At 37.5% G+C, this 25,963-nt stretch overlaps 1 protein-coding gene across 3 annotated transcripts in view; it reads right to left on the bottom strand.

Moving 5' to 3' along the window:
* The window catches only part of LOC149565782 (DUF21 domain-containing protein At2g14520-like), a 90,668-nt gene that overhangs the window by 34,301 nt on the left and 30,404 nt on the right, over positions 1-25,963 (bottom strand). For all 3 annotated transcript variants that reach the window (XM_089819264.1, XM_089819265.1, XM_089819266.1), the window contains exon 9: positions 2,949-3,022. In XM_089819264.1, coding sequence (XP_089675390.1) covers positions 2,949-3,022 — 74 coding nt within the window. The remainder of the gene's footprint in view (positions 1-2,948; positions 3,023-25,963) is intronic.

The raw sequence follows: 25,963 nt of genomic DNA, 5'->3' as shown, positions 1-25,963 counted from the left end.
CTTATTTTCTTCAAGTTGCCCAGGACATCACCCAGCTTTTATTACTCGGAACCTTTGGCTGGAAATGAATCGCAAAACCTTTGAAGACTTCAAAATGGTGGGGGTCCATTTGTGGCATAACATTATCAGTAGGCTTCACAAGACTTTCTGCAAATTGTGACCTTTCAATGACAGGGATTCCTAATGACATGGACCTTATCAGGAATTTGGATTTGAGGGATTACAAGTTCGTTGTCTCCCCTGGTAGGAGACTATGACAAGCTAAACAAAAGGTTCATCGTGTGGCAAATGGCTCCCTGCTCTTGTAGGCAATTGGAAGGTTAATACTGATGGATCTTCCCAACATAATCCTGGATATGCGGGCATTGGTGGTAGTGGCAGAGTTAGTGATGGTGGTTTTGTGTTCTATTTCTCTATTGATAAAGGATAACACTCTAATAATTTGATGTAGGTTCTTTCTGTTTCGTAGTAGTAGAAAGAGGGCATTCCTTGGTTGGAAGGGGATTCTTTGTGAGGCTGATTTACAGATTGTGTTGGTTATCCTAAATGAACAAAGGTTGGCAATTTGCCTTAGTGGCTAAGAAAATCCTGAATCTATGTTGTTCTTTGGAATATATTTCTATGTTACCTCGACTTTCCAAGTCAAAGACAACAAAGGATGGGAGGATGCATTTTTGGGACAGAATTTTCTTTTTCTTTTTTGCCAATTTTGAGGATGACAAAGTGGGTGTATATGTATAATATCGGGTGATAATTTAAAATATATAGTGAAGTTTAAGTATTCATATGACAATATGTATATATATATATATATATATATATATATACATGGATAAAGCATGTATATATACATTATAGAACCTTACCGTATAACATTTGTGTTCAATTGATGTCATTGTTTGACCACCGATATTAATGGTATTGATTAGTCTATGATAGTTGTTCACATTGATGTTCATTTCCAGCCCAAGAACATGAGTTTGAAAGAGTATGTGTGGTTTCCAACCTCAATAGTACAACCATATAAAGTTTGTACCTCTTGTAGATCCAGCGTGATCTGTTGTGTGTCTTTGTGGTTTCCAACCTCAATTGTACAACCATATAAAGTTTGTACCTCTTGTAGATCCAGCGTGATCTGTTGTGTGTCATTCCTTGCATTGCTTGGTCCCTTTGTTGATGTTTGATGATGCTGGTTGTGTATTTTGGTGTTGGGCAATGTTGGGAGGTGTTTTCTAGTGTGCAGGGAAGGTGTTTGATGAATTTTGTAGTTGTTTCAAGTCTCAATCTGCAAAGAGGTGATTATTAGACCTGCAATTAAGTTTGAGCTTTGCACAGTGATATAAAGACTTGCCATTGATCATTCCAGCACTTGTTTACAAGTAGTTCAGTGTTTCTTTATGATTGGGGGATATTTTAATAGTATTCTACTATTATTATAACCTACAACCAGTTATTTATGCACTAGAAGGTTATAGGTGTTTGTGAAATTGATTACCAAGTTGTTATTTGTATTTATGAGTTCTTTTGGCTATGATTCAGAGTCGTTTATGTTTCATATCAGAAAGAAGTCCAATATTGCAGACCTACAAACCACTTGTTAGAACCAATATATGTAATTCAACATTTATATAATTTATCAAACAGTTCTGCACTGTTCCTGTGGTGCAGGAGCTAACAGAAAGAAATAAAAAAATACTTTTTAAGACAATTTAAGTGTTTTTGTTTTTTAATGTGTTGGCAAAAGGGGGATGGTTAGCTATCCTTGGAACAGTTAGGGTGCATCACAGACATCCCCAACCAGCTTAGGGGCATGGGATGTCCCCTCTACAAATCGCTGCCTTACCCAAGTTTCTGGGACATGTCCTACAAATTTTCATATTTTGGGGACAACTAGGGAACATCCCTGACCCATCCCTCATCCCCAGGACGTCTCAAAAACAGGGACCTGTCAAAAAGGATTGAGGATGCATTATGATGCATCCACGAGTTTGCTTGATATATTTATCTGTGTCATATTCCTAGGAAGTGGGAGATTGCCTGGCATGGTGGGCTTCTAAGAACATAGAATGATGGTATGTTGATGGCTGGGGTTACTACCTGCAGAGTATTCGGACACTTTGGTAAAGTTAATTATGGAGGATAGGAATTAGTAGCAGTATGTTTGTGGGTTGTTCCTTTGGAACTTCTTTTGACTAAGTATGTTATTTTTCTTTTAGTGGGCCTAAGGCTTTTTATTATGTATTCCTTGTTGAATCTTGAATAAAATTTTACCACATTTTTTGGACGGATATTTTAATTCAAACTGAAAGTAATTAAATTTGCACAATGTTGATCTTTGTGTTATGCCACTCTTAAGGAACTGTGGGTTTTGTCCTCCAATATTGGAACTAGAGGGGTTTCATCCTAAAATTAATTGAAGCATAGTTCAATGCTCCGCACGGAGTAGAAATCAAACAATAAAATATTTTTCAGTGATGCTCATTCTCCTTGCTTGGTTTGTCTTAAATATCTAATAGGCATAACTCTTCGCATGCCCCTTGATATTATTAAAAATAAATTTTATTCCTCAATAATGTAAATTAACTCTTTCTTGATTTTGTGTGAAGGACTTATCTCAAGCCATGAGGGCTTATGGGATGATAGCAATAATCCATGAACCAACTTAAGTGTAATCCTTGATAAATGTATGACAATTATGGGGACTTCTACCTTTAATAAAACGTGTAGCTGCATTTTCATCAATAGAATATGGACATAATAGATGGTGTAATTGTATTCTCATCAATCATGATTCTCAATACTTCTTATGGATATCCTATTTTTTCATGAACAAAAACATTATACTCTTGATTACCAAGGCAACCAAGAAATTATGTCTAGCTACCCATGATATCTTACTATGTGTTATTATAAAAGTACTATTGATTTTAGTAAAAAGAAAAGCATACCTAGGAATTTTTCGAATGGTGATGTCTTTGATGTGCACTTTCTTTGTAAGATCCAACACCAACAAGTTCTTTACCTAAGATTTTTTAATTGAGAAATAATATTAAATACATTAAAATAAACAAATCAGCAATTAATCACAAATGTTTTTTAAGTAACACTAAACTAACGAAAAGAGCATGTCCTCCCACAAGAGTACATAGTTACACAAAATGGGTTCTAGTTTGAGGTACAAGGATGCAAATTGAAAATTCTACATGGAATTGTATAAATCTTTGGAGAAGATAGGACTGTATGATTGACAACTTATTGATTTATGGCATTGAATGGTAGCTCGTAAAAAACATTTTAAATCCATTCTCTAGGGTCATAAATATTATTACATTTCATGAAAGTTAAAAGCTGAAAAGTATTTTGAATTATTTCTACAGATGTAATCCCTCAATACGCATGGATGCGACAAAGTAATCTAAACACAATATTCTCAATTTAGAAAATGTACTTTATCTCAAAAGGAGCCAAAACTTTGAAGTCATCATAGTTAAAAAGTGATATACACATTTGGTGCTACATAAATTTTCTAATAGCGAGGCCCATCCCTTGGCCTACCAGATCTAGTTTGCCTATGGGAGTAGACAAGATGCATAGAAAACAATATCAATTGTCCTGGGAATGGACCCAGGTCAAACTCGTATGCCCAATGACAAGTTTCAACAAAGTTTTTGCATATTTTTTTAAAAAAATAAGTTCACTCTGACTAGACACTGAATTTAACCCTAAAAGTGACCTCTAAAACACTTGCAACACTAAATCAACTTAAGTTTTTCTCATTTCTTTTGGAAACAGTGAAGTTCATTCATATAGACTTAATATTTTATTTTTCTTATTGAATCAACATTCTACTAAATGTTGAGACAATCGTAGAAGGATTTTTGCAAAGAAGTAGGATTCCTTTCAATAATTTTCTCCATTTTGTTTTACAAACATAAATCTTATTTGTTTTGTTTATCTTTTTTTTTACATTCTTTAATGAATGTATGAAAGATTCAGAACAGCTAGGTTTTCTACATCTATTTTTTGTGTTTAATATTTTTTTGTTTTGAATGTGTTCACAAAATTTCTTATCGTAGGAATCATACTGGCAACTACTTCTACCTCCACAAGTCAACCTAAATTTTAAAAGAATTCAAATTATTCTCTATGGAAATATGATAATATGATTCAACCAATTCTAGGAGGTGGGGATACATTTGGAAATGTTGGGGATGTGATAAACATTCTAGCTCATATTTTTCAGGTGAGCCCATTTGTGTGGAACACTGAAAAAAGGATCAAATCTTGACCTAGAAAAAATAGAGTACCATGTAAAAATATATTATGGAACAAGGAGGAGAAGATGAACAAAAAGAACATGGGTTAAATTGTTGAAGTTATCTTTAGGAGGCTTACATATCCAATTCACAATGATGTCTCAAATTAAGTATTATTTGAGACAAAAATAAATTAATTAATTTATCAATTATTTTATTATGACTTATCCAATATTGTTAGTGTAGTTTTTTATTTTTCCTATTTTGCTAAGTTTTTCCTACACTTTTTAATAATCTCGCTTAGGTTAATAAAGCATGTCTTATTAGGTGAATGGTTGTGAGGTGTCACCTTTCTACATGTGAGCATCCATTAGCTATCTTGGGAAGATACTTTGCTATCTTTAGTCCGATAGATGGTTGCTCCTCATTGGTTGGTGTTGCCACCTCCTCCCTCTTCCTAGCCTATATAAGCATGCTACCTGGCTTGTATTTACATCTCTTGTTTTTGCATCCTCTTAATGCTATTTTGCTTCCAGCATTTGCATTACTCTCTTGGAGACTAACTCTATGTTGCTATTTTGATTTTGTATCATTTGCATTCATAGTTTAGATATTTATTCTTTGCACTAGTTTTCTAGGTTATTAATCTTTTCAAATTCTAACAGAGTATCAGAGTTTTTCTATGTGCAAGAGTAGATTTTAGTTTCCTTATTTGAGAGATTCGGGGGTGGCTAATAAATTTTATTGTAGTTTTTTGAAAAACGAAGTATGCTCTTCTCTTGCATCTTTGGATGATCTTGAGAATCAAAAAAGTTTTGTCAAAAACGGTTTTTCTCTGGGGTTTCAATCTCAAATCTGACAACCAACTTGCATATTTGGAGTTTTCAATCAATATTGCAGATTCCAGGATGTCATTGATGGACTTAGGAAGCTGATCCAGCATTTGCATGTCATATTTTAGTTGCTGGGGTCGTTTCTTGATTTTTGGAGCCGTTTTTTACTGTTAAAGGCATCTAATTTACACTACAGCAACATCTTTTGTACATCAGCAAGAAAAATGCTTTCTGGGTTTTGTTCGTAGCCCCGAAAAACCATCTGAGTATCTTTTAGATTTTGCATGCAATCTATATATTTTGCAGGATCGAGCGCGGAAAGCTACAGCCGTATCCCTCTCCGTTGGCATTCGCAAATTTGAACGCAGTTTTCAAATGTCTCGTTCTTGCTCATACAGACTCCGATTTTGATGATTCTTGTTATGACCTTGGCATTTTTTTTTTGTGCTCTATCCACTAGTGGAGTTGTTTTTTGATTTTCATGCATAAATTTTTCAAAAATCACAGATTCTTGGCCTTAACTGTGTATAGTTCTCGTTTTTGAAACTTCAGAGGATCATAACTTTCTCATATGACCTCGTATCGAGGCGATTCTTTTTTTGAAAGTGCATATTTTTCGAGTAGATCTCAGTGGTGCTATTTGTTTTCTTGATTATTGTGCCCAAGTTTCACTTTCAGCATATGCTCTTCATGAGGGTTTGTAATGCATTGAAATCAAGACCACTAAGTATTTCTTTCTAGTGGTAGTTGTAAACGCACTAAAATAAAGTGTCAAATCATATTTCTTTGGGGGGGTTCTTTGATTGAGTAAAAAGGGGAGGGGCATTGTCATGGCTGGGTTCTCTTCTTTTTAGCATTTCTTCTCTACATTCCTTCATCATGGATCAAACAAATATGCCCATCCTAACTCCATACAATTACTTTGAGTGAAAATCACGCATGACAATTAACTTAAGGAAAGCTGGATTAAATAGGATAACTATGGGACTTGAAACTGAACCTAATAAAGATGAAGATAAGCCTAAGTGGTTTAACAAATGTGATGAGGCATATGGAACATTGTGTTTGTCTGTTTCTCTTGACTTGCTATTTCACATTGAGTCTTTGGATACACCAAATGAAGTATGGACAAAGCTAAAAACACTATTTGGCACACAAGATTCAATGAGGGGTCATATGTTGAAAAATGAATTAATTAGTTTAAGTCCAGGCAATTTCAACACAATCCAAGATTTCTTCACCAAATTGAAATCACTAAGGCTGCAGTTAAAACAATGTGGAATTGAAAAGAAAGATGAACAACTGATTCTTAGTATTCTCTCTAAGCTAAGTTCAGAATATTTTGTGTTTGTCTCTACCTTCTATGCTACTAAGGGTGCACTTGGTACTCAATTCACCATGCCATCTCTAGATGCTAATCCAGATGGGCACTCTTAAGTCCTCTACGTCACATGCCTTAGCTGCCAACCAAGGCACAAAAGAACAAAAAGGATAAAGTAGTAACAACAATAGTAAGGATGAGAAACAAAATAATAGTGAGGAAAAGAAGGATCAGATACCAATTGCTTCAAAAGCAACTATTGATACCTTATCCTCTAAGGGCGATAAGCCTAAGAAAGAAAAGGTTAAATGTGTCTATTGTAAAAGACCCGGTCATGATGAACATAAATGTTTGAAGAAACAAATTGATCACTTGACATACATTCTTGAGAAGAATAATATTAGTGTTCCTGAGTCTATCAAACAAAGTTCTAATGAAGAGTCTAACAAGGCAAAAGAAAACAACAAGGGGAAAGGAAAGGGCAAGGCTCTTGTTGCAGTTGCTTCCTCACCATCCACTTGGGTTCTTGATTCAGGTGCTTCGCACCACATGGCTTCATCTAAGGAATAACTTGCATCCTTGGAGCCATGTACTATGCCTTTTATTTTGATGGGTGATGACACTCCTGTTGAGGTGTGTGGGAGAGGGTCTGTTGATGTGGGGGATGGCACATTCCATGATGTTCTTTGTGTACCTTCATTATCAACTAATCTCCTATCAATATACCAGATCACTCACACAGGTTCAGGCAAGTGGGTTGAGTTCACTCCTGATTCAGTGGAGATACATGAGTTGCATAGTGATTTTGTAGTTGCAGCTGGGAGAGCAGATCATCCACTTGGGTTCTTGATTCGGGTGCTTCACACCACATGGCTTCATCTAAGGAAGAACTTGCATCCTTGGAGCCATGTACTATGCCTTCTATTTTGATGGGTGATGATACTCCTGTTGAGATGTGTGGGAGAGGGACTGTTGATGTGGGGGATGGCACATTCCATGATGTTCTTTGTGTACCCTCATTATCAACTAATCTCCTATCAATATACCAGATCACTCACACAGGTTCAGGCAAGCGGGTTGAGTTCACTCCTGATTCAGTGGAGATACATGAGTTGCATAGTGATTCTGTAGTTGTAGTTGGGAGAGCAGATCATCAGTCATGACTCTATCTGTTTTCTCACTTTGTTCCTGATCCTTCTTCATCTATTTTGCTCACTCACTCTAATGATCTGAGTAAATTATGGCATGAGCGGGTTGGCCATCTTAACTTCCGCTATTTGCATCAACTCAACCAACAGAGCATGGTTACAGGGTTTCCTACGGTTCAATTCTCAGGAGGTGTTTTCCAAGGTTGCATTCTTGGTAAGCATCCTAAGGAAAAGTTTGACAAAAGTAAGGCATGGAGAGCTTCACAGATACTAGAGTTAGTTCACAGTGATTTGGCTGGTCCATTTCAACATCCTTCTTTTAGCAGGGCCCGATATGTCCTCACATTCATTGATGACCTTTCTCGATATACATGGGTGTACTTTCTCAAACAGAAGTCAGAGGTATTTGATCATTTTCAAGACTTCAAAAATTTTGTAGAAAAACAATCTGGGAAAGCCATCAAGGTTTTACACACAGACAATGGTGGTGAGTATGTCAACCATCGGTTTGAAAGATTTTGCACTTCAGAGGGGATTGATTTACAACATTTAGTTCCATACAATCCTCAACAAAATGGTGTTGCAAAACGGAAGAATAGATCCTTGAAGAAAATGGCAAACTGTATGCTTCACTCTAGATCTCTTGCACCACAGTATTGGGCAGAAGCCATTAACTGTGCTTGTTATATCCAGAACCGTGTTCCTCATCGAGCCTTGAAGGGAGTTACTCCTTTTGAAGCTTGGAGCGGTCAGAAACCATCAGTTAAGCACTTTCGAGTTTTTGGCTCCCTTGCATGGGCCCACATTCCTACAGAGAAACGTAAGGCTTTGGATCCGCAAAGCAGACCTTGCATATTTGTAGGTTATCCTGATGGTGTGAAGGGTTATTGATTGCTCCACCCTACTACACATGAGTTATTCATTGAGAGGAGTGTTCAGTTTGAGGAGGGATCTTCAAGCTCGCTTTCTGTCACTTCTCCAACTCCTTCTACCTTGACATTAGAGTCACTTGGAATACATGACAGATCTTCTAATGAATCTGATTTACCTGAACAATCTTCTACCTCTACTTCTGATGCAGAAAGTGATTCAGAGAACTCACCTCCTTCCTCTCCTAGTCATCATTCAGAGGTCAATGATTCCCCTCCAGATTCTCCATCTTCCTGTCCACTTTGGGCTAGACAGACCTTGCAGTCTGCAGGTGATTGGGTTGGGGATCCATTAGACACCAAGCGAACTCGTTCACAATTCCAGGATGCTCCACATGTTTTCATTGCTACTACCTCAGATCCACTGTCCTTTCATGAGGCTTCTGGTATTCCTGAGTGGGATATAGCTATGCAGGAAGAGTATAGTTCTTTGATGAGGAACCACACTTGGGATCTTGTCCCTCTTCCTAAAGGAAGAAAACTTGTTTGATGTAAGTGGATCTATCGAACAAAATTTGCAGCAGATGGGTCAGTTGACAAACACAAGGCTCGCTTGGTCGCCAAAGGATTCTCCCAGGTTCCTGGGATTGACTACTCTGAGACTTTTGCACCAGTTGCCCGAATGAATTCTATTCGAATTGTTCTTGCCATTGTTGCAGCTAATCGTTGGGAAGTACATCAGATGGATGTGAAGAGTGCTTTTCTTCATGGTGACTTTCATGAGGAGATCTACATGGAGCAGCCACAGGGCTTCCTTAAGGATTCTTCACTTGTGTGCCGTCTTCGGAAGTCTCTCTATGGCCTCAAACAGGCTCCTCGGGCCTGGTATGCCAAAATGGACTCCTTCCTTCTATCAGTTGGGTTCACTCGGTGCCATTCTAATCCTAATGTCTACATTTTACAACAGGGTGATTCACTTCTATTTTTGGTTTTGTATGTTGATGACTTGCTGATCACAGGAAGTTCTTCACCCACCATTAAGGCTATCAAAGTGGCCCTTCAGGACAGTTTTTTGATGACTGACTTGGGCTTTTTGCATTACTTTCTCGGGATTGAGATCTTCAGTCTCCTTCTGGGATCACCATCACACAATCCAAGTATGCTCTAGATTTACTCTCAAGGTTTCATATGGCTGACTGTAAGCCTGCTCCGACTCCCTTCCTTTCTGGAGTCAAACTTGAGGCTCAATGTTCTTCACCACTTGTTGATGGCACTTTGTACTGCCGACTTGTTGGGAGTCTCATTTATCTGACTCATATGAGACTTGACATCTCCTATGCTGTAGGCACGGTCTCTCGATTCATGCAGGAGCCCCATGAGTTGCACTGGAAAGCAGCCAAGTGGATCCTTCACTACATTCAGGGTTCTCATAGTTGTGGGATTCACTACGTAGTAGGTATTGAGCTTGATTTGGTGGGCTACACAGATTCAGATTGGGCAGGTGATTCTGAGGATCGCAAGTCTACTTCAGAGTATACCTTCTCACTTGGGTCAGGTCCTGTTTGTTGGTCGAGCAAAAAGCAGTCTGCTATTGCTCTATCTTCTACTAAGGCTGAGTATCGGGAGGCTGTAAATGCCGCCACTGAGGCCATTTAGCTTCAACATCTTCTCACTGAGTTTGGTAGCCAGATTAGACGGCCATCAGTCATATTTTGTGACAACTAGACTGCCATTCAGATCTCACGGAATCCGGTTCATCATCAACGGACCAAACACATAGAGGTCCACATGCACTACATCCGGGAGCTCATCCATGGTCAATGTCATTGACCTTCGCTATTGTCCGACTCCCGAGCAAGTTGCTGATATCTTCACCAAACCCTTCACTGAGAGCAAGTTCCTTCATTTGCAAGCTTTGTTGGGGGTGCGGGATGCTTCATCTTTTGGGGGGGCCTCTTCCTCTCACTCGGAGTCCTGACTTTTTTTTTGGGGGGTATTTTTTCTCTCTCTTTTGGGAAATCTTATGTACATTGGTACCTCATCAGGCTTGACTTGTCGGGACCCATTTTTACATCCACCTAAGCTTCGCTTATGGGGGGGTGTTAGTGTAGTTTTTTTTTTTCTTATTTTGCTAGGTTTTTCCTACACTTTTTAATAATCTCACTTAGGTTAATAAAGCATGTCTTATTAGGTGAATGGTTGTGAGGTGTCACCTTCCTACATGTGAGCATCCATTAGCTATCTTGGGAAGATACTTTGCTATCTTTAGTCCGATAGATGGTTGCTCCTCATTGGTTGGTGTTGCCACCTCCTCCCTCTTCCTAGCCTATATAAGCATGCTACCTGGCTTGTATTTGCATCTCTTGTTTTTGCATCCTCTTAATGCTATTTTGCTTCCAGCATTTGCATTACTCTCTTGGAGACTAACTCTATGTTGCTATTTTGATTTTGTATCATTTGCATTCATAGTTTAGATATTTATTCTTTGCACTAGTTTTCTGAGTTATTAATCTTTTCAGATTCTAACAAATATTACCCTATTATTAAAGAATCTATTTACTATATGATGATTGATACCTCATAAAGTAATGGATATTCATTACACATGTAGATATTTTAAGATCCATTATGGTGGGTAGTGCATGTAGTCGTACACGAGGACATGCCATAATGGTAGATATCATTAATCTATTATGGAGGATAGCCCATATGGTGGTATCCAAGGACATAATGGTAGACATCTTAAAACCCTTTAAGGTGGATAGCACATATGGTGGTATCCAAGAATATATCCTAAAGGGAACTGATTTTTTAAATCCATTATGGTGGCTAGCACGTGGTGATACCCAAGGGCATGCCATAATGATAGATATCATAAATCCATTATGGAGGATAGCACATATGGTGGTATCTAAGGACATGGTGGTAGATACCTTAAAAACCTTTATGGAGGATAATGCACAGAGTGGTATTCAAGGACATAATCTCGGAAGCGGGAAGCCTTGAACTGGCCAGCTATAGGAGAAGATAGGCAGTCTTCTGATTGCCCACCCACCTTTCATTTCCCGGGGCCACTCTGCATTGGAATGAATCGATCAGGATGCATGCAGAGCGACGGCTTGATCATAAACAATTGGCCGAGCAAAAGTAGTAGCAGATCCAGTTTGAGCATATCTAGATGCCCTACCCTAAAATTCATGGGCTATGGGCTCCGATTGAAGAGCTGGTTCAAGTTCCTATAGGCCAACATAATCTTCTATTCTCTATATTCCCATTCATCTCTCCTGAACTTAGGCTATACATGGCCAAAGGCTATAGAAAGTGGGACTATAGAGGTAGGGCCAAAAGCTATAGGCAGTGGTATTACGTCTAGATGCCTTATTCACAGTGGCCTATAATTTTATGAGGGATGGGGCTAACCTAAAATTATAGCCCATAAAATGGCTAGGGAGCCCGCCCCCCCCTATAATTTTATGGGCCCTAGCCAATAATCTACTTCTTTTTCTTTTGGGGGGGGGGGGGGGGGGGGCGGGGGGGGGGGGGGGGGGGGGGTCGAATAATCTAAAAGGGCAAAATAATGGGGCTTTTATGGCCTATAATTTTATGGGGCCCAAGCGAAGTGGATAGGAGTTCACTCCTCCCCCCAATAGTCCTGCGGGTGGGGGTGAACCAGCAATGCGGCAACTCCACACTTCCCATCTGCTCTTGATGTTTTCTCCATCTATTAGTGTCTCCCTGGTCTAACCGAATCGCCCCCGCCCCTACAATTCTCGATTGGGGTGGGTGGGTGGGCCCCATTAGAATAGTAGGGGCCATAGAACCATAAAATAGTAAGAGGAGCCCCAAGGCCCCTTAGAATAGTAGGGGGGATGGTGTAGTCTTGCCCGAGTGGGAGGATATAGATTGGGTTGGGTGACCCCTACTATAATGGTAGATATTTTAAAATCTACTATGGTGAATATCACATAAGGTGATATCTAAGGATATGTCATGTGGTACTAGATATATCCAAAATTATCAAATCGCATGAGGTGATATCCAAGGATGTCATATGGAGGTATCTAAAATTCATTGTGATGTTTATGGTAAATCTTAATGATAAATTCATTATGATTTAACCTAACATGGGCCCCTCTGTAGCTAAGAGGGAGGGTTGAAGTTAGCTCTAGAAGACTTACATATCTAATTCACAATGATGTCTCAAATAAAGTATTATTTGAGACATTAATAAATTAATTAATCAACCAATTATTTTATTGACTTATGCAACACTACTCCATTATTAAAGAATCTATTCAATCTGCCTATTCAAGGACAGTCATTGTGACACAACCTAAATGGATTCCTCCCTATTTGAGACGGAGTGTTGATGTTATTGTAGCTATGGTCAGATTCCTTCAAGATGATATATAGGTTGTGATGATATAACTAATAATAAAATTATTGTCAATACAATAATTTTATTCTATATTATATTAATTGAAAATTAAATAATTATATTATATTGTATTATATAATAATATAATAGTTATTATATTATCATAATAACTATATAATTAATAATTATTATAATAGCTAAGTTGTCGGTTCAGATTTGGGGATAGACTCAAATTTGAGTACAAGTTCGTAGGTTCGGAAAAAATAAAATTCCATTTGGGTTCGTGGGGGAGTTTGTGAATATATATATATATATATATATATATATATATATATATATATATATATATATATATATATATATATATATATAAGAGAAACAATATTTAGGACTAGGCTTGACTATCAATGTGGTTTCCAGTTATTCAATATATATTTCAATTCAGTGTAATATTTTAAATCAGCTTTGTTGGATTTGGATTAATTCAATTGCTATTGATATTTAGTGTCACATTTTATTTTATTAATGGTTGGCTTGAAAATATATATATATACACACACACGTATGAGTTGTACCATTTAATTTTAAATTATATCAAATTGCAATTTACTAATGGTACTGTTATACCATTTTGGCTGATTGAACCTTATATTATTTTGGTACGAAAAGCTAATGAGTCTATACAGGAAAGGAAAGATAACAACAACAATTCTACTAGAAAATAATATAAGATGCAATCAGCCAAAATAGTATAACAATACCATTAGTAAACTGTTATTTGATATAATTTAAAATTAAATAGTACAACTCATATATATATATATAATAAGTTGTACCATAATAAAACAATAATAAATATACTTTTTTATGTTTTTCACATACTTTTTGGTCTCATGGGCCATGGGTCCACACGGGGTCCTTAGTGATCCTCACGGGTCTCTGTGGGTCCATGGTAGGTCTGGGTAGGGTCGGCACCACAGACTTTGGGTTCACAGACCCATGAGGGCTCACAATCTGTGGCATAGACCCTGCTCGGACCTGCCATAGACCCATCACGAATTCGGACCCGAGAAGGTCCTAGACCCTAACTCGACTAGTAGGGTCTGAACCCTACAACCTAGTATAATAATATATTTGATTATGAAAAAGTGTTGTTCCTTGGTGATGGGGCACCACCCACATATATTAAGGAAGAATGAGTCTTCCTCCATGGTAACATTGAATAAAAAGATACACACTCTAAAGATTAACATAAATCAACCTATTAAATAAGATCAAAGTGAATGCAATACCCATCTCATCCCAATATTCAAGTAGAAAACCTACCGTATTTTGCCACACTTGATGTAGAAAATCCAAGGGATGTTTGGAAAATGTATTTCAAAATGAGAATTTATAGATCACTTAAAAGAATTGGTGCTATCGAATGTAGTATGAAATTTTATATTTTCTGATTTTCATAATTTAATTGTGTCCTCTAATTCTTCTTTAAAGTTTGTTTTGAAATTCTAATTGTTTTGGCTTTAATTTCTATGATAGGTTACAAAGACCCATTTTGCCTCTAATTGAGATGACTTGTGAAAGTTAGAGAGGAACTTACTAATATGGTGATTAGCCGAAATTGGTCTAGCACTAAAAGGGCAACAAAAATTAGGCAAAGGATACTAGATGATTCATGGTGGGATCATGTACCATATCTTCTCAATTAAACGAAGACCATTGTGAGCATGATTCTCTATACTAACATGAACAGGCTGTGTATTGTAGAGATATATGATGCATCGACTCAATGCTTGAGATTGTGAAGTGCATCATAAATGCAAATGAACAAAACCCTAAGGAGACTTCTCCAAACTAGTGCATTTGATTTGTGAAGAAAGATGGAACAAAATGACACTCCATTACATATTCTTGGCTTTGTCTCCAAAATACTACAACAATTAGGTTTTCCTTGGTAGGAAGGTTTGCCCCATATATAGATTTTGAAGCGGTTAAGGGTACAAGGCATCATTCCTCAAACTCTCCACTAAAGATGAATCGGGAGATAGAATTACGAGTTCATTCATAGATTTTGTGCACAAATGGTGAAAGTGTGGAGGTTCTTTGTGATAGGTTTACAAAGGATGCTACTTTCATGCTCAATTCTTCCAAACCTACAACTCTTTGCAATCAAAATTTTATCACAAATTTGATAATTAATGAAAATTAATTTCTTAGCATTTAATGTTCTATGTAGAGTTTTCCCATTTTCTAAAATTCTATTAATAAATGTATAACTTAATTGTTTTCTTTGTATTCATAAGTTGATACTTCATCTATATCAAAGAGGAAGTGCAAATGGCACCAAGATTACTTGTAGTTCATCAAATGTTCTTAAATCATCTAATGTCATGATGACAATGATAGTGATGATCTAGAGAGCCCATTTGATGATCAAAGCTTAAAAGTTAAAACCAATTGTTGAAGCTTGGATTTGATATTATAATTTTGTTATTGAAGTTTGAACGAATAATATTCTATATTTGTCATGCACACTTTATAATTTAAATGACATTCAAGTTTATGGTGGTTTTGTTGTTTATTCTAATCTTAACTCGTGCTTCTATGCTGCATATATCTTCTAGACTGTATATAAATATATGTATATGTATATATGTGTGTGTGTGTGTGTCTATATACTCAATTCTTACATTTTCTTGTACTAACAAACCCACACCCCAAAAATAATTTAGCCAAGCCCATGAACTATTTCCTCAAACTTGAATATAAACTTGAACCCAAACCAAAATAATTCACTTTTGTAATACTAGAAGAATATATTATTAGGGAAACATCATTGTTATAACGAATATCTTACCTAACAGAATTTTTTTTCGAAAATAAAATTTGGAAGGGAATGAGTCCAAGCTGAACCAAATTGTGCAACCCGTAATGTCCCCTTTTTGGGCTGATATGGTTCATGAGCGGATTGGCCTATTATTGACTCTTGTAAGCTAAGATTGATTATTAAAGAATGCCAATTGGTAGAGTAGAAGACTTTTCTCTTCCAAAGAATTGAAGTGTTCAAGATTGTCTCGTTTGGTTCAGTTTGGTACGCTTACTATTTATAATTAGTCATCTATATAGCATTTCTATATTTCACGAGGCACCTGGGCCAATCTCAGTTGCAACAACAACCTTTGGCACCATTGGTTGGATCGAGTATTCAAGATTGACTAATTATAGTAAGTCAGTGGTTAAAAGAGAGGGACTTGTTGTGACCTTTTCACACCATCACCCAATTGCAAATGGGGACAGCCCCCCCCCCCCCCCCGCCCTTTTTTTGCTCCTAGTAGTTAGGCTTGGCAAATTTTGAAATTGCATTGTGCAGTTGAAAGCTTTAAAACAGAGTGATTTTGAAGTGGGAACATTAAAATTGAAGTCTGTCGAGATCATGTTATAATGGGTTGAATGTAAAATCCTGAGTGTATTTAAATTTTGGCTAGTCAATTAGTTCAAAATTCAATATAAAGGCATATTTCATACATAAGGGCCTCAAAGTCCCTATAAAAATTGATTATCCACATTTAAAATGACTAAAACCCTTAAGAAAATCAATTTTTCTTTATAAAAGTACACAAATTCCAGATTATACATGAATTTCCCTTCATGTATTGGCCAAAATTCGGACTACACACGAGATTCCCTTATTATTTTGGCATTTTCAAGAAAAAATAGAAGTGTTGGAAGTCAAAATCCAAGCATACCATGAATTTCCACTCCTTTGGAGGATCTTGACTTGAAAATTTTCGAAGTGTTTGAAAAATCCAGACAAGTAGTGATTTTCCCCCAAGTGTGAGCTTGAAAATTTTCTAAGTGTTGAAATTGTCCAAACTATAGTCATTTTTCCCTTGAAGGAAGTTTGGAACTCAAATCTTTTCTAATTCTGGGAAAATCCAGATAGGGGTTGTCTTTTCTTCAAGTCCAAGAGCAGAACATGAAATTTTTTCGAAGTCTGGAAATTGCCCAGACTAGGGTCATTTTTCCCTAGGTGCAAGTATGGAGTCCAAAAAATTTCGAAGTGTCAAATTTGTCCTAACTAAGATGCTTTTCCCTCAATGAGAGTTTGGAAGGGTGGAAATTTTTTTAAGTGTTGGAAATGTCCATACAAGGGTGGATTTTCCCCCTTGTGATAGCAAAACAAGATCAAATTTTCCTAAGTACAGGATGAATCCTATCCAAACCTTGATTGATTTTTCCACTTTGTAGGGATGGAATTAGAGTGTGGATGTGACTTTCGGATCCATGGATGATGTGTTGGAGAGGGAAACGTGGACTTAAGCTTCTTCTTTTTTTGCTGTGGGGGGGGGATCCATTCCTGGGTCCTTTTTCCCTTTTAGGGCCTCTTGTACCATTAAATAAAGTAAATAAAGGGAAATTGATAAAGTAAAGTAAGAAGCCTCTAGAAGGGTATCAAACTTTTATCCCAAATTGATTGTGGGAGGTAAATCAACAAGCTGAACCCCATTAAAAGGCCATGAACTGAGAGAAGAAATCATAAGGATTTGTAAAGGCAAAGGCTAACTGCCTGAAAATCTGGAGCAAGCGACCGAGGTGAAGCACGATCCAACATTGGTGATAGAAGTCTAGGTGAAGAAGGAAGGTGGCTGCCATTGGAAGAGGCCTGACATTGCTAAAGTTTGAGACTTGTAGAGTGTATATTCTGAGACATTAAAAGCCATTGGAAGGCCAAAGACAGATTTTACAGTCCAGATCTACAGACTTCAGAGTTTGGTAAAAAAGAATTAGAAACCCACAAGATTTTTTTCAGGTGTCCAAAAATGCTAAGTACGCGTTCTAGACCCATTCCCCATCCTTAGGCATCAATTTGAAAACCATTTGAGGGCCAAATCAGGGGTAAACAGGCCCAGATCTGAAATTTCATGAACTGGGGCGATTTGGGCAAAAAAAAATCACTAAAAATCACCATTTTTGCCCAACCTGTCCAAACTCATTTGCTGAGACTTCCCCTGCCCATTGCTCATCATTTCCAACCATAGGCTGCCGTGAATAAAAGTCTAAGGATAGGGTCTGAAAATCTAGTTTTCTGTCAAAAAATTTGGGTTTTCTTTTGTTTTCATCCTGATCGAAAGGTTATTGCAGACTTCTCCCATTATTCTCAACACCATTTTGCAGCCATGAGAGGTCTGAAATAGAACTATGTTGCAGGCCTAAGCTCTGAATATTCTCAAACAGGGGTGATTTTCAGAAAATTCTATAAAATCACCAAGTCCCCAAAGCATCCAAGCTTATTTACAAATCAATCCCCACACCAAAAATGACCATTTCCAACCAATTGCGGTCACTTGGGGTTTAAGGTAGGGTTTCTACATGCAAATGTCTGAAGCCCAGGTCTGAAAATTGATATTTCCTCACCTAGGTATGAGTTTGTTTTGTGATGGCCATTTGATTTGAACTTGTTGCAGACTTTATGGTGGCATCCTGAGGCTCATTCTGAGCCACTTTGAAGTCTAAAAACCTTGAATTGCAGACCCAGGTCTGCAGATATAAACAACATAGGCAATTCCCTTTGAAATTCACAATAAATTCTCAGTCCTTCCGACTCATCAATTTGACTTTGCTTGTTATTCCTGATGGTTATTAGGCATCAAAATGCTAGGTTTAGTGCTTGAATTCATTCGCAACGAAGCAGTTGCAGGTATGTCCTCAGACATTTCAAAGCTGGCTTGGATGGTGAACATAGTTTTAATGTGTGATCAATGGGTTGATTAGTCACTAGTGGATTCACAAACATAATATTTTTAACAAGTTGTGAGGACCAAATCCAGAGCCAATCTTTGGACTTATCCAACTTGTCCTCAGAAAATCAGATTTGGATGCAAGACTAATTTTGTTATTTTTTGAGGCTGTGTCTTGACCAAACTTTGTGTTAGTTTTCTTATCTATATACCTACTTCAATCACAACCTTCCAAGGGATAGGATCACTAAGTTTGCACAAAATTCATGGACTAATTCAGGGATTGCAAAGTTTGAAATTTATGATTTTGTTTGTTTCTTTAACCCTTACTAACTTCAAGCTTTGTACAGGGATGGCAGAGCCAAAGGGATTTGCAGCAAGGATGGTGTTTGTTAAGAGGCTATCCAAAGGCTTTTATCCAGAGTCCTCAATAGTATCCAAGTGGGGAAAGGTCACAGACATGAACATGGAGCACCTTGATTTGAAGAAGGTAACGAGGAGAATGAACGGGCACCAAGATTACTTACCTTCACAGGTAGCAGTGAATATAGTAAAGAATGGAATTTACCAATTATAGTAAAGAATGGACTTTACCAAGCAACTGGATTTCCTCCAGCCATCCAGTGCAGTGAGCTCATGGTCAAATGTGCAAAGCACTATGATCCAAAAACTAGGACAATCGGGGCTCAAGGAAAGGGGCTTGCATTCCTGAGTGAGGAGGCAATAAGATAGACTTTTGGAACCCCATATCACTCTGGAATGTGGATCAGGACTAAGGAGTAGACCAAGACGCTATTCAAAGAAAGACCAAATGCTTGCAAGGATATCATAAATAAGAAATGGGTCAATGAGCCAAAGAAGCACCATTCCAAATTTCTGAAGAAGTTGGTAAGTGAAGATTTCAAGGACGAATATAGTATTATGGTATTCTTTGATGCCTAGATGTTCTACTTCCTAGAGGAGATAGCCGCAAGTGAAGTAATGATATATTGGGCTAGGATGATAAGTGACAACATAGATGCACAATTATGAGACCTGAGGAAAACAAAGTAATTCTACATGAATTCTTATATAGTCTACCTATTGACAAGGAACATAAAATATCCAGGCCTTATATGTCAAGGCAAAGTTGGGAATGGAAAAGGACAATTCAAAATCTATGACTACCATCCTGAGTTGCAATTACATGGAGAAGCGAGTTACAGGAGGCTAAATGACATCTTCAAAATGAACATCACTCACATACTTCAAGGAGAATCACATAGGAGATTATCCAAGGAGGTAATTAAATTGGTTCAGCAATATCGGAATTGGTATATCCAATTCCCTACCTTTACTTATATTAGGATCAAGGGATTCTTCTCCAAACCATACAGACTCCCAAGGTACCCTACCAAAAAAATAATTTTGTCGAAGGTGATTAGGCAACTTTCAAAATTCAACTTTATACAGAAGGAAAGAAACAAACAAGGGGTAGTCTCATCCATCACTTTGGGGAAAATGCTCGAGTCTTGCCCTTCATTACAGGCAGTGGGAACAAGAAGTTCAGAGCTACAATCTTATCAATTGGGAACATATCCTACAAGGAAAGATTTTGATCCATTCCAAAAGATCCAAACCCACAAAGGATTGATATGCAAACACAAGATAGATATAGAGGATTACTGGATGAATCTTATGGATGAAGAGGCCGTGTGGAGGAAGAGATGGTCTAGGATGTCAATTGATTTCATGAGAAAATGTGGGGTCTTCCCCCATTCTAGATCAAGTTAAAGATGATGGGAACATACTTCATCCAAGCTATGAGCATGAGAAGAGCAAAGCAATTGAACCACCAAATTGGTCACAAAGGGACGAACCCTCGGATTTGAGGATCTTGATGAGTGAAATAATTAATAAGTCAAGGGCATGGGTAGACAAGCAAGTAAGCAGGTTGATGAGACGAGATATCACCTTCACTTATGCAAAGATGCAAAAAGAGGACTCTTCTCCCAAAGGAAATGAAGGAACTAGTAGTACTTCAAGATTATGCGTTCAAAAAGCAAGACAAGTTCTAAAAGAAAAGAATGAAGGGGAAGAACCATCACAAGCATCAAGTGGCAGAATTAGTACGGAATTTGGGAGCCTAGGCACAAACCCACCAGGCCTCCTATTCCTAGTTCTTCATCGACTAGGTGGAGAAACACAAGTTTCAAGTTTTGATTCAATGCAAGATAGAGATACATAGATACTACCCCAAGGTAGTCAAGAGGCAGCCTCATCTATGTATTCGGTTCAGCAAGATATAGAGATATTGCCATCTTCCCCTACATTCCAGTCGGTAGCAGATTTGGATGATGACACGAGGCCGCCTAATCCTAACATTCAGGAGGAGGGTTGAGAAAATGAATGACAATATGGACTTATCCAAGGTTCATGAATGGCTGAAGGAAGGCATAAAGAAAAGAAGGGAAGAAAAGGTTCCTACTATTGAAGATATTGACACATTTTTAAGCAGAATTGGGAAAACAAAGGAAACTGAACCAGCGAAGAAGATTCATATGATCACCAGGGATGAGGCAGGGTCTTGCACTGTGCATTTGGCCATTCCTACAGGAGACAAGAATGGGGATGAGATCACTCCTAATGATTACCATACCTCTTCATTTTGTTTTGGACCAACAACTACAGAGCAAGAGTTTGAGGAATTAAGGGGGAATTAAAGGGGATGAGGCAGGGTCTTGCACCGTGCATTTGGCCATTCCTACAGGAGACAAGAATGGGGATGAGATCACTCCTAATGATTACCATACCTCTTCATTTTATTTTGGACCAACAATTACAGAGCAAGAGTTTGACTTATGTTTTTTTAGAGTTCTCGCTTGGAGGACCCGTCTAGGGTGTTAGCCATCCTCGTTGATTCCAATTATCAGAGGTTGTGGAAAATCAGTTGAAGATTGTTTATAGGGTCGGCTACATATTCTGGCCATATTTGAGCTTAATTGATGAAGTTTTGAGGATTTTGGACGAGGGCTTGCACATGTGTCTGAAGGTTTATCAATTTTAGATCCTAAATATGTTATTGCAGCCATTATTAATTAGGTTTCAAGCATTTATAAGCAGATTTGTGAAGTTTAATAAAAGGTTTCAAGTATATTTGGGCTTGTATTATCACTCATAAATATTTTCATGGTGCTGATCCTTGCTCTGTTTCTGCACTTCCTCTTGAAGGTCGTGGCTCAATGGTTTGGCATACTTTGAAGACAGATGCGATGTTGGTGAAGAGGGGTCTGTTCTGGATATGTAAAGGAGGTTCTCAGGCTTTGTTTTGGTCTGATGCTTGGGATGGATTCCCTTCCATTTTATCCATATACCCTCATCTTCAGCCTCTTTGTGACTCTTTTCTTGCCACTGGATGGGATAAAGTGGCTCATTACAAGACTCCTTATCAATTGGGACCTGTTGATGGTTACAGATGGAAGCATTCTTCTGATTGGCCTCCTGGAGGTACAGACATGGATTGTCAGGAGCTTTCTCAAATTCTGGCCTCTAGAGAGTGTTCTTCTTTGCTTGGTCCAGATGTTTTGGCTTGGGGTGGTACCTTGTCTGGCAAATATCATGTCTCTGCTGGGTATCAGGAGATAACTAGACAATTATTTGGGGATGTTGAGGTCCCTTGGTGGAAGCAAGTTTGGAATAAAGTTTCTTGGTCCAAGTGCAATTTTTTCATGTGGCTAGTGGCTCACAACCGTTGTCTTACCTGGGATAATCTTTGTAAACATGGATTTCAGGGCCCCTCTTATTGTGTTTTGTGTGGTAATGGAGAGGAGTCTGTCTCCCATCTGTTCTTCCATTGCTCCTATTCTACTCAGATATGGCACCTTTGGTGGAGCGCTTGGGGTTGCTCTTGTCGACATGCTTCCTCTTTGCTTGAGTTCTGGGCCCACTTGGGTAGTGCTCCCTCCAAGTCTTCTTCTCTCCGTGTTGCTTGGATTGCTGGCCCATCTTTCATGCTTTGGCATAACTGGTTGGAGAGGAATCGTCGCATATTCCAAGATGTTTGGCTTGGTGTTTTGCATCTTTGGTGGAAAATATCACATTCTCTTCAGGAAACTATTCTTGTGAAGTGTGAGCTTGATGGGGGTATGGATCCGGTTGATCTTGCTATCTGTAATCGCCTCAATTTTCATCTGTAGGATGGGGCTGCAGCTCATAGGTTTCCTTCTATGTCCAGGCAGCTTCACCATCAGAGGAAGGGTCGAGTTAACCGGGATGGGCACTGGACTCCTCCTCCCTGTGGAGTTCTGAAAATTAACACTGATGGTTCTTCCCGTGGGAATCCTGGTCCGGCTGGTATTGGCGGAGTGGCTCGTTGTAGTTCTGGGGATGTTAAATTTTTCTTCTCAGTTCATAAGGGTGATTATACTAACAATCTCATGGAACCTCAGGCTATTTTATATGCTGTGGAACAGTGTTGCTTGCGGGGATGGAGTAAGATTATCTGTGAGTCTGATTCACAGGTGGTGGTGAACATGCTTTCTTCGCAAGAGCTTGAGGATGTTAGTTGGCAGCTGGCCACTATTGTTAAGCAGATTCTTTTCTTCTCTTCCTCTTTTCAGTTCATTAGGTTCATGTATATTCCTCGTGAATGGAATAGAACTGCTGATTGTTTAGCCAAATGGGCTTCTAGTCATGATCCGAGTTGGAATATTAGGGATAGGAGGCAACTGTCCTTTGAGATGGTGCAAGAATTTGATGATCTTGTTGCTCAGGATCGAGCTCCTTGTTGAGCTCTCCTTGTTGTATTCCTTTCTGTCTTAATAAATTTTTACCCCTCTTTTTGTCAATTTTCATTACTAGTTGTTATCTACAAGTTTACACTGCTACCATACATTTCTAGATTTTTTAAATAAAAGTTTAAGGACCTCCATGTATGAATGGTTAATAAAAAGGATTGTAAGAGTGTGTGTGTGTGTGTGTGTGTGTGTGTGTGTGTGTGGGTGTGTGTGTATAATACTATATAAGAATCATTGCAGCACTATTTCATTTCTAGAATATTTTATATTCCCAATGTTATTATTTCTTTTCTTGCAAACTATATGGAAAAATTCAAGAAAATTCATATAACTATGAAATTTCGAGATAAACCTATCATCTGTATCGCAAATTAGAGGATTGGTGAAGTTAGAACCTATTGAAGATCTTACAGTGGTATCCCAGCAATTTCCTGTCATCCTGCTAGGGTCGGATATTAAAATTTCATAGAATTCGCAGTTAATATTTGAGTGACCAGCACTCTTGTAGTTGTTCGTTCGTGGAAATAAAAAGGGATGAAGTACTTACTTAGCATCCTTGAGGAATATAATACTGTCCCTCAATATGTTAAGAAAGATTTATCTTTCTTTTATTTCATGGGCTTCATCCAAGGCTAAGCAATAAGATAGGTTTGGTAAACAGACAATATCATAGGATAGTCGGCGATCTATTAGCAAGAAGAGATGGGTCACGATATGAAAAGAAAATTGCATATGTTAATAGTAGGGTGCATAAGGAGGCAATTTCATCTAAAGAGAAAACTTTCAGTCATATGCATGGTGTAAGCAAGTGTGGTATAGCTACTAAATCATATTACGTTGGTGATTCTACTTCCAAACTCAACAATCAAGTTTCAGGGATTACAATGAGATGAGAAAACAAGGTCTATGCTTATTTAAAAATGGGTGCTTCATTAATGATATATTATTACATTGACTTGCAACAACAAAGCAAATATATAAGTAATTAAAGAGACTTGTTAGTGAAGCCTCGTGAATTGAACTTTGTGCAGGAATTATATATATACACATATACAGATTTATAAGAGTCTACAGCTTAATTATAAAGGGAAATAAGTGCAGATCTGATTTGGAAACATTACAAGATCCCATTTTGTTCAAGACAAGAGCAATCATGTTACATCAGATTGTGTTAATGATCTCTATTCGACAAACTTGGTTAGAAGTGAATTGCATGTGGAAGAAGGGAGAATATCTATTGGACGGCTCATCAAAGTGGATTTTGAATAGATCTAGCCTTGGTCACACTGAGTAGCATTAATTTGGAATCAGTCACAGAACAAGAATATACCAAAACATCTTACCCACATTCTCTCTGCCAATTATATTGATTCAAGATTATGATTCATTCCCTAGGAGCCGGTATTGCTAATAATAGAGGTAATAAAGATTGAGGATCATAGCAATTACTGTGGTATATTTATGTAGTGAATATTCAACCTATGAATTGGATTAGAAGGGAATCTAGACTGCAGTATGATTCCTTGTAATTACCGAGAGCTTGAATGTATCACTGTACAGTTTTGCTGCTACTAGGGAGCATCAAATCAGAAAGTATTGAAATAATTAATACTGACCACATGGAAAGTGAATCGAATTCTGAAAGAGATAAAAATCAGATCAGATATAGAAAAGGGATAGCCACTGTCAATATTAACTTATTAGCAAAGTTGCATAGGGACTTCGGATACAGGTACACGTACATGTATGGCTATTTTTCAAAATATGGGACTCGGAAAATTGTGAGCCTCTTATCTAAGAGGTCTTGGGTTCGAATCTACTTAAGCTGAACAAATAATAATTAACATTGGCTTCGGCCTATTACCCATCCAAAAAAAAAGTTTATAGAAAATCTAAAAATATGAGTCATGATAATGAGTTTTCAAAACAAGAACAGTGATAAAGTTTGCAGATGTAATGTATTGCTTTCAGTTTCAGATTTGCAATATGTGTGAAACAATAATATATGCTAAATGTTCACTTTAAACATGAACAAGAAGATCATAAATCATATAACAAGGACATATTGCAAATGATAAACTTTTAACTTGAAGAGTGATAAAGTTTACTATTAATCAATATTGTATCAAAGTTTCAAACTAATTACATATTAAATTAAGCTTGATAAACAACAAGCTGATATGCAAACAAAAATCAGAAATCTTAATCAATGTACTTGGCTATGATGCTCTCCACTGAGTACCCATTGAGTATCCAGTACTTGGGTAAGTGCACCAGTACCTTGTATGCGTCCCAAGGGTACGGGTACAAGTACCCATGCAACTATACTTTTAGTTATTAGTCATTGCATGCACTTTGATCTTGATCACCAAAGGCAGTATACATGGGAGAACATACAAGCAAAAGATGGAAAAGAAAAGTTTAATTTAAGAACAAAGCAATTTGTGAAATTAATTTAGAAAATAATGAAATATTAATGTTTAATTATTCTTTTTGAAAAGAATCAATAAAAAATCCAAAATTGATCAAAGTTGAAAAACACGTTGCTTTTTCCGAAGGTGCTCACAAATTCAAGAATGTAAAAGTGATTTTATGGATTTAAATTTAAAACTTATTTAATATTGATTTTATTGAAATTTATAATT

Source organism: Cupressus sempervirens, chromosome 3, assembly GCF_028749045.1.
Source record: "Cupressus sempervirens isolate cs-2001-9-10 chromosome 3, ASM2874904v1, whole genome shotgun sequence".
Lineage (NCBI taxonomy): Eukaryota > Viridiplantae > Streptophyta > Pinopsida > Cupressales > Cupressaceae > Cupressus > Cupressus sempervirens.
The sequence above is the reverse complement of the archived record's forward strand: the minus strand, read 5'-3'. Positions and strand labels throughout refer to the sequence as shown.